This window comes from Populus trichocarpa, chromosome 10 (assembly GCF_000002775.5).
Source record: "Populus trichocarpa isolate Nisqually-1 chromosome 10, P.trichocarpa_v4.1, whole genome shotgun sequence".
Taxonomy (NCBI): Eukaryota; Viridiplantae; Streptophyta; class Magnoliopsida; order Malpighiales; family Salicaceae; genus Populus; species Populus trichocarpa.
In genome coordinates, this window is record NC_037294.2 from 10,623,539 (window position 1) to 10,633,501 (window position 9,963).

At 42.1% G+C, this 9,963-nt stretch overlaps 1 protein-coding gene across 1 annotated transcript; it reads left to right on the forward strand.

Annotated features, from left to right (window-relative positions):
- The first annotated feature begins 398 nt into the window (after positions 1 to 398).
- Positions 399 to 5,976, forward strand: LOC112328962 (uncharacterized). The gene is made up of 4 exons (XM_052456472.1): positions 399 to 1,062; positions 1,261 to 1,535; positions 1,665 to 2,089; positions 2,646 to 5,976. Exons 1-4 carry the CDS (start codon positions 399 to 401, stop codon positions 5,974 to 5,976), a joined length of 4,695 nt encoding a protein of 1,564 aa, XP_052312432.1.
- The last annotated feature ends 3,987 nt before the right edge of the window (positions 5,977 to 9,963 follow it).

Sequence of the window (9,963 nt, forward strand, 5' to 3'; positions counted from 1 at the left end):
AATGACTTCTATTTATAAGAAGGTCATGACCTATCTTTCTTTCTAAAATGTTTTGGTAAGCTACAATGATAAGAACTTGGCAAACCCTCCTTTACAGCAATCGGGTCAACTCAGAAATCTTGCCTAAAGGATTACGAAAGTCATGAATCAATTTTAAAATATACATTTGCACGAGCATCATATTTTCATCACGCATTTGTTTAATTTATCATATGCATGCCAGATCGTGAAACATAGGTCCCACATCCAAGGTCCACAACACCCGGTCTAGAGCAAGAATGGAGAACGAAGAGAGTTGGTACAAGCCCGAGTTGGCTTGCGAGTACCATGGGGGTAATCCCGGGCATGGGATTGAAACCTGTTACGCCTTCAAGAAGAGGTTGTTGGAGCTTATTAAGATGGGATGGGTATCCTTTGAGGACAAGCCCAATGTTAATTCAAACCCATTACCTAAGCATGCCCCAAATAGTAGTGGAATAGGCATGATCGAAGTGGGAAATCAATGCAAGGTGTTGAAGGTGCCCATGAAGAGGTTGTACGACATGTTGGTACAATCAGGATTTCTAAAGACAAAGGTGGAGAGCCGTTTGGAGGGATATGATTACTGTGAATACCATGGAAGAGATGGACATCATATTGAGGATTGCATCGAGTTTTGCGAAAAGATTGCAAAAATGCTAAAAACAGGGGAGTTGAGGATTGAACCCATGAAGAGCAGCGGTGAGGTGAGTATGATGGAAGGTCGAGATGAGATGGCAGGAGTATGTAGGATCCAACAAACAGCTAAGGGGCCACCAAGGCTAATCTTGGTCAAACCTTCCTGCACAAAAGGAAACCACAATGCCATGCATTACAATTACGGCTATACCTCCAACGTTCAAACTCCACTTCCCTTGTTCCAAACCGAGATTAGTGGTTTGACTCGGAGTGGTCGTTGCTTTACGCCCGAGGAGTTGAGAAAGGCAAAGGGCAAAGAAGTGGTAGATCTTGACAAAGCACTAGAAGTTAATAAGCCAGTAACGGAAGAGGAATCGAATGAATTCTTGAAGTTGATCAAGCATAGCGAATATTGCATAGTAGATCAACTAAAGAAGACTCCAGCTAGGATCTCCCTTATGTCCTTGATACTCAGCTCTGAGCCGCATCGAAACGCCTTGCAAAAGGTATTGAATGAGGCATATGTACCCCAAGACATCGAACATAAAACCATGGAGCATCTAGTGGGGAGGATCCATGCAACGAATTACCTGTACTTCACAGCTGACGAGCTCGATGCTGAAGGTACCGGACATAACAAGCCTTTATACATTACGGTTAGGTGCAAGGACTGCCTCATAGGAAAAGTACTCAGTGATAATGGCTCGGCCCTTAACGTGTTGCCAAAACACATGCTAGAAGAAATGCCGATCGATGAATCCCATATTAAGCCAAGTACTATGATGGCCAGAGCGTATGACGGGTCGCCTAGGCCAATAATTGGGACTTTAGAAGTGGAGCTATATGTGGGACCACAAATGTTCCTAGTAACACTTCAGGTTATGGATATCCACCCTTCCTATAGTATGTTGTTAGGAAGACCTTGGATTCATGCAGCGGGGGCAGTAGCTTCGTCATTGCACCAATGACTGAAGTATATCATGAATGGGATGTTGGTAACTGTCAAGGCCGAGGAGACAGTATCCATGACAAAGAATGTAGCTGTGCCTTTTATCGAAGCGGGTGATTGCAAGGGTAACAATATCCATGCCTTTGAGATCGTGAACACCGACTGGGTGCCGGAAAACACAGTGCTAAGAAGGCCAAGGATCTCAGAAGCAGCAAGGATGGCAAGTCTATGCTTCTTGAACCGCGGAATCCCATTTCAGTATAACCTTATTATCGGGATACCAGAAGGGGTTAATTTGGCAAAGATGAAAAGTGCTGCTCAAAGATTTGGGCTAGGGTACCAACCTAACCAAGAGGATTATCGGTGGGCTGCTAGTCGGAGAAGGGCAAGAAGGATGGCTAGAATTAAAGGAAGAGAGCCTGATGAAGAAAAGCTGGAAATCCCTCCCCTTAGCGTGTCATTCCCAAAAGCTGCATACATAATGCAACATGATAAAGAAGCCGTCAAACATGAGCATAAATACCTTGGGGGAAAACAAGGTGGAAGGAGATGACATGAAGACAGTAGCAAGAAAGGGAGATGAAGCACTCCCACAACTGACGGTCTACACCATAGAAGAAGTATCCGCCAAGACCTTTGTGCGCAAGTTAGCTCAAGACGAGAAGTTTCAGAACTGGGTGACCCAAGAAGCTCCAGTGGTTTTCAAAATGTAAACCAATTTTGTTTGTCTTAACATGCTTTTGTCATTGCTTATGTTTGCTTTTATTTCCTCTAGTTGACAATCAAGGCTCATGATGTCAGCTAGATTTTATGTTTGTCATGGAGCCCACCTTTTCTTTAAATAAATTGTGAGATCATGCACTTTTCACAAATTGCCTTATTTTTTTATGCATTTACACCAAACACTTCCCGCTTTCAGGAATCCTGAAAGCGGATCTCCCACAACATCACATACATTTAGCATCAAGAATAAATGGCCAAACTTGAACGAGCATGTGATAGCTATGGAAGAAGAAGAGTGGGATGAAAGCAATATCAGTGAATTCACTAGGCTAGTAGAACAACAGGAACAGACTTGGAAGCCTATCGCTGAGGAACTTGAAACCATCAATGTGGGCAGTGATCAGCTTAAGAAAGAGTTAAAAATAGGTACCCTAATTACTTCTGAACAAAGGATCAAAATGATCACCCTATTACAAGAATATTCAGATGTCTTTGCTTGGTCCTATGAAGATATGCCTGGTTTGGATACAAATATTGTAGTACACAAGATACCGTTGGAAGAAGGTTGTAAGCCAGTCAAGCAGAAGCTGAGGAGGGCCCACCCGGATGTCTGGATCAAGGTCAAGGCAGAACTCGAGAAGCAATGGGATGCTGGTTTTCTAGAAGTCGTTAGATATCCGCAATGGGTATCTAACATTGTTGTGGTGCCTAAGAAGGAGGGGAAGATTAGAGTGTGCGTGGATTTTCGGAATTTGAATAAAGCTAGCCCCAAGGATGATTTTTCGCTACCACACATAGATGTTTTAGTAGACAACGCTGCCCGGAGTTCCACATATTCCTTTATAGATGGTTTTTCAGGATACAACCAGATAAAAATGGCTTCGGAGGATAAGACGAAAACAACTTTTGTCACACCTTGGGGAACGTTCTGCTATAAGGTCATGCCATTTGGATTGAAGAATGCAGGAGCAACCTATCAAAGAGCAATGGTGACTTTGTTCCACGACATGATGCACAAGGAAATTGAGGTGTATGTAGACGACATGATTGCCAAGTCTAAAAGGGAAGAGGATCATGTTGAAGTTTTGAGGAAGTTATTTGAGAGACTGAGGAAGTATGAATTAAGGCTCAATCCTGTAAAATGTTCATTCGGAGTTAAATCGGGTAAGCTGTTAGGATTTGTGGTAAGTGATAGAGGTATAGAGGTGGATCCAGATAAAGTGAAGGCCATCCAAGCTATGTCATCCCCTAAGACGGAGAAAGAAGTAAGAGGATTCTTGGGAAGATTAAACTACATTGCTAGGTTCATAGCTCAGTTAACAACAACGTGTGAACCAATATTCCGACTACTAAGGAAAAAGAATCCTGGAACCTGGAATGAGGAGTGTGAGGAGGCATTCAATAAAATCAAGCATTATTTACAAAATCCACCTTTACTGGTGCCTCCGGTATCAGGAAAACCTCTAGTATTGTATCTAACAGTGACTGAAGCGGCCATGGGATGTGTATTGGGTCAGCATGATGAAACCGGAAGGAAGGAAAGAGCTATTTATTACCTAAGTAAGAAATTCACTGAATGTGAGTCTAGATACACGGAGATAGAAAGGCTTTGTTGTGCGTTGGTGTGGGCTGCAAAGAGGTTGCGACATTATATGTTATACTATACCACTTGGTTAATTTCAAAAGTGGATCCTCTGAGGTATATTTGTAACAAGCCCTTTCTCTCAAGTCGAATTGCAAGGTGGCAAGTTCTATTAGCAGAATATGACATAGTATACATGACAAGAAAAGCCGTAAAAGGAAGTGCAATTGCAGATCATCTGGCCGATAATGCTGTTGAAGATTATGAACCTTTGGATTTTGACTTCCCTGATGAAGATATATTGTCAATAGAGAAAGAAGAAGAGAAGACAGATTGGTGGACGATGTTTTTTGATGGTGCAGTGAATGTATATGGTAACGGGGCCGGTGCGGTAATAATCTCTCCTAATAAGAAACAATATCCAGTTTCGGTTAAACTACATTTCGAGTGCACCAACAACACAGCTGAGTATGAAGCTTGTATCCTCGGTTTAGAAGCGGCATTAGAGTTGAAGATAAAGAAGTTAGATGTATATGGAGATTCAATGTTGATTATTTGTCAAGTTAAAGGGGAATGGCAGACCAAGGAGGACAAGTTGAGGCCGTACCAGGAATACCTATCCACGCTAGCAAAGGAATTTGAAGGAATTAGATTCACCCATCTGGGAAGGGAGGGGAACCATTTTGCGGATGCTTTGGCCACGTTAGCTGCTATGACTACCATTGATCTCAAGTGCAAGGTACAACCGGTACACATTGACATTAGAAATGACCCAGCTTATTGTTGCTTAGTTGAAGGAGAGATAGACGGACATCCTTGGTATTATGATATCAAGAACCTTGTGCAAAATCACGAATATCTGGTGGGAGCTTCCAAAACGGATAAGAAAACTTTGAGAAGGTTGGCTATAGACTTCTATTTAGATGGAGAGATTTTGTACAAAAGATCATTTGATGGGACCCTACTAAGGTGTTTGAATGAGGCAGATGCTAGAAAGGCATTACGGGAGGTCCATGAGGGGATTTGCTCAACCCATGCTAGCGGGCATATGATAGCGAGGAAAATCCAAAGGGCTGGTTATTTTTGGATGACACTAGAGAAAGACTGTATCGATTATGTCAGGAAATGTCATAAATGTCAAGTTTACAGTGACAAGGTCAATATGCCACCAGCTCCTCTATTTAATCTAATATCCCCTTGGCCGTTTGCAATGTGGGGAATTGACGTGATCGGGCCTGTTAACCCAAAAGCTAGCAATGGTCATAGATTCATCCTCGTAGCTATTGACTACTTCACAAAATGGGTAGAAGCTAGTTCATATGCCCACGTAACACAGAACATAGTGAAGAGGTTTATAGAGAAGAACTTGATTTGTCGATATGGTCCTCCTGAAAAGATAGTGACAGATAATGCACAGAATTTCAATGGCAAAATGATAGCGGAGCTGTGTACTAAATGGAAAATCAAGCATTCGAATTCTTCACCATACCGACCAAAGATGAATGGCGCAGTAGAAGCCGCCAACAAGAACATCAAGAAGATTATTCAGAAAATGGTAGTCACATATAGAGATTGGCATGAGATGTTGTCATTCGCACTTCACGCATACCGCACTACAGTCAGGACCTCGACAGGGACTACCCCATATTCTTTGGTATACGGTATGGAGGCAGTGATGCCGTTGGAAGTGGAAATCCCATCGTTAAGAGTATTAATGGATTCCGAACTAGAAGAGGCTGAGTGGGCCAAAGTGAGATATGAGCAACTGAACTTGATCAGCGAAAAGAGGATAGCTGCAATATGTCATCACCAACTTTACCAGAAACGAATGGCCAAGGCATATGATAAGAAGGTTAGACCGCGGTTGTTTCAAGAAGGGGATCTAGTATTGAAGAAAATATTGCCGTTACCTGGAGACGATCAAAGCAAATGGGCACCGAATTACGAGGGTCCTTACGTAGTAAAGAAGGCATTCTCAGGAGGAGCGCTGAAGTTGGCTAGAATGGATGGGGAAGACCTAGCTCGACCTGTGAATTCTGACTCTGTAAAAAGATATTATGTTTGATGTACGCTCCTAAATCAATAAAGCAAAGTTTGGCCATTGACTTCTTTCTTTTTTTTGCATTGATCTCACAACAATCATTTTTTTTGCATTAATCCCAATAGCGCATGTTTTGTTGTTATCGCACCTAAAAAAGTTTAGCATCGGCTGAACGAATTCCTTTTCTATACAAAAGCCTAGGCTAAAATCACACCCCTACACTGGGGGCAATAAGAGATGTTTTCATGAAAAGTTTTACGTGTTTAAAATGTACGGAAGCCTATAGATTTGAAAACCAAGCTAAAGCATTTGACAAAAGCATGACAAAGAGGCAATGACAAATCATACATTTTGGGAAAAGGACTACTTAAAGAAAGTCAGAGATTTCTTCTCCAAAATATGATAGGAGGCAACACGAGAGATGAATCCAGCATGCGACTTCAAAAGCAAGCTCAGGTTAAGAAGGAGGCTCAAGAACTCGAAGAAGGTGATGGGGCCTATGTTTCAAAACCAGGTACGAATGCATGCATGACATCTAATCATAAAGCATTGCATATATGTTTTTTGGATCGTTACAGGAGGAGACCTTGATGCTTTCCAACAAGATTGGAGACGAAGAAAGAATCATAGAGGATGATAGCAAAGAATCACGGTTTTGAACCATAGTGGATTCCGGAACAACGAGAAGAACAAGAAAAAGAGAGAATGAAAAGTTTTGAACCCTGCCATCAGGAAGAACGACATCGATATCAGCTTTGGTAATAAGGAATCGCCAGATGGGATTCCAAATTGATTAAAGGAGATCGCCAGAAGGGATCTCGTGTTTCGCTATTAGAAGGTCGCCAGATGGGACCTCATTTCATGTTGAAAGGAATCGCCAGATGGGATTCCAAGTTGATTAAAGGAGATCGCCAGAAGGGATCTCGTGTTTCGCTATTAGAAGGTCGCCAGATGGGACCTCATATTTCATGTTGAAAGGAATCGCCAGATGGGATTCCAAGTTGATTAAAGGAGATCGCCAGAAGGGATCTTATGTTTCGCTATTTGAAGGTCGCCAGATGGGACCTCGTATTACATGTTGGTTAGAAGGAATCGCCAGATGGGATTCCAAGTTGATTAAGGGAGATCGCCAGAAGGGATCTCGTGTTTCGCTATTTGGAGGTCGCCAGATGGGACCTCGTATTACCTGTTGAATAAAAGGAATCGCCAGATGGGATTCCAAGTTGAAGGAGATCGCCAGAAGGGATCTCGTATCTCGCTATTTGGAGGTCGCCAGATGGGACCTCATATTTCGTTTGAATAAAAGGAATTGCCAGATGGGATTCCAAGTTTGATTAAAGGAGATCGCCAGAAGGGATCTCATGTTTTGCTATTTGAAGGTCGCCAGATGGGACCTCGTTTTTCATATTGATTAAAAAAGGAATCGCCAGATGGGATTCCAAATTGATTAAAGGAGATCGCCAGATGGGATTCCAAGTTGAGGAGGATTGCTGTAAAAGACAAGTTTCAGATCAATCAAGCTTCAACCAGATCAGTTTCGGGAGTTCCGTTTTGGGGTTTATCTTTATAAAACTTACTGCGCAAAACCTCTGCTCCGTAAGCATTATAAAGAGGGGGCATCTGTTGTAACCCATTTTTGGGTTCCCCCCATAAAAATATAAATATATAGCCGGAAGAAATTAGAAAAAAATAATAAGAGGTGGGAGTGCTCAGAAAATGGTTGGAAAATTGGTCAATGAGGTTAAAAATACAAAGATTGGAGTTAGGACAGTATATTCTTGAAGGATGAGAGCCCTATTGAGAGGGGAATTTTGAAATTTGAGGAGAAAAGCCCAAATTTGGATGTTTATGGACTTAATTGGATTTTTAAATGAATTTATAGGGGATTTGATTGTAAGAAAAATTGATTTTTAAGTCAATTTGGGTTTTAATTAGAAGAAATTTAAGTTCTGGGGCCAAAATATATTTTTTAGGAATTTATTAGGTCAAATCAGGGGCTTAATTGCATAAATATTGAAGTTTAAGGGCCAATTGGGGACTTAATTGAGAAAATCCGAAATCAGGGACCAAATTGGAAGAGGCGCGTAAATGGAGGGGCTGCAATTATTCGATTCAGGGGCCTAATTGAAGAAATTGAAAGTTTATTAATCAATTGAGGGCTCAATTGCATAAATCAGAGGCCAAGGACCAAAGTGAAAAACGCGGCCAACTATAGGGGCGGAGACCGAAATTGGCAGGGATGCAATTGAAGGAAAGAAGATAATTGAGGGCTGCTTTGCAAATTGACGCGTTTTGGCGTCTTGCTGGACTTAAATGAAACGGCGCGTTTTGCCTAAAACGACGCCGTTTCATTCCAAAAAAAAAAAAAAAAAAAAAAAAAGAAGAAGATCGGAACGGTGTCGTTTTGAACGACACTGTTCCTCTTTCTTCCTCCCATGGACGTGCAGCAGGGGAAGAAAGCAAAATGGTGGGTTTTTTCTTCTTCACGTGTGCTGCCTCTCTCATGACCGCATGCCTTGCCAGAAAACCGAGGGAGCCGCACCTCGCCAGCCACGCCCGCTGGCCGACCACCCGCCGCGCGCCATGCAGAAAACAGGGGAGTAACGTCTCGACAGCTGCACCCGAATGGCCGACCAACCGCCGCAGCCCCTGCCCCCCATGTGCAGCCATAAAAAGCCCCGCCTCTTGGCTCTATAAATAGACCCAAGAAGACAGAAGAAAAAAAGAAAAAAGGGAGGAGACCCGGAAGAAAGAAAAAAACCGAAGAGAGAGAAGAGGAGAGAAAATCAACCGAAACAGAGGAGAGAGACACCGAAAACCCAACACTGAGAGGAAGGAGAGCTAGAAACCGCGAGGGAACATAGAAAACGAAAAAACAGCAAGGAGCCGGGAAGAACGTCGCCGCCGGGGGAGGTAGCAGCACTGCTTGGAGCTGCCGTTGGGACTATAGCGCCGCTTGATACCACCACCGGCTTCCACCGCAACGCCACAACACCGCCGGAAACGCAGCAAGCTCCACCGCCTCCTCCGTGCCAGGTAATTCTTCCTCCTCCCTTCATTACTGTATTTTCTTTTTTTTCGTTCCTGCATGCAGAACGAATAACGTTCTGCATGCAGAAGGGTGGGGGGAAAATAATTCCCCCCGCCAGCGTTTGTTGCTGGGCCAGGCTGGTCCTGGCCCAGCCCAGTCTTCTGGGCCGGGTCTGGCCCAGAAGTGTATAATAGTATCTGGGCCGAAATCGGCCCAATCCATTTTTGGGCCGAGATCGGCCCAACACTTTTGGGGCTGAGTCCGGCCCAGTTGTTTTGGGCCGGCCCAGCCCGATTTAATATTAAATATTATATATATTATATTTTTTGTATTACTTATATATATATGTGAAAAATTACGAAAATTCTGCAAAAATTAGTAAAAAATATATGGGATTTGGTTGTAATTTTATTACTATATTTTGATCAATATCGGTTTGTATTTTTATACTGTAAAGATACAAATCCGGTATTAAAATACCCGGTTTTCGTCAAAACATAAAAAATACATAATTACAAAAAAAAAAATGTTTTGTTTTCATGCATACGGCCTAGTCTCTCCAATATATATATATAAATATTATAACATCATATTTTTCACACAACAAAGAAAATTTCAAAACAATATATGTATTAGCATGCATTTTGGCTTTAATAACCAGTTTATTCAAGCCATGAGAACTAGGCCAATATTTCAAAAAAATTCTAAAAAAATCTTTTTGTCCTCTTTTAGTATTTGGGATTACGAATTTATACGTAAGACGTATTCCTGATATAAAAAATATGGTTTTTCATAGACGTTAGAATAGTTAGGTTTTACCCGATAAGATAAGGACCTCCTTATTGAGGAGGACTTTTCTTGAACCATAGACGGACCAACATACATAGACAGTTAGAAGGATTAGGTTTTACCCCTTAAGATAAGGACCTCCTTATTGAGGAGAACTTTTCTTGGACCATAGACGGACCAACATACATATA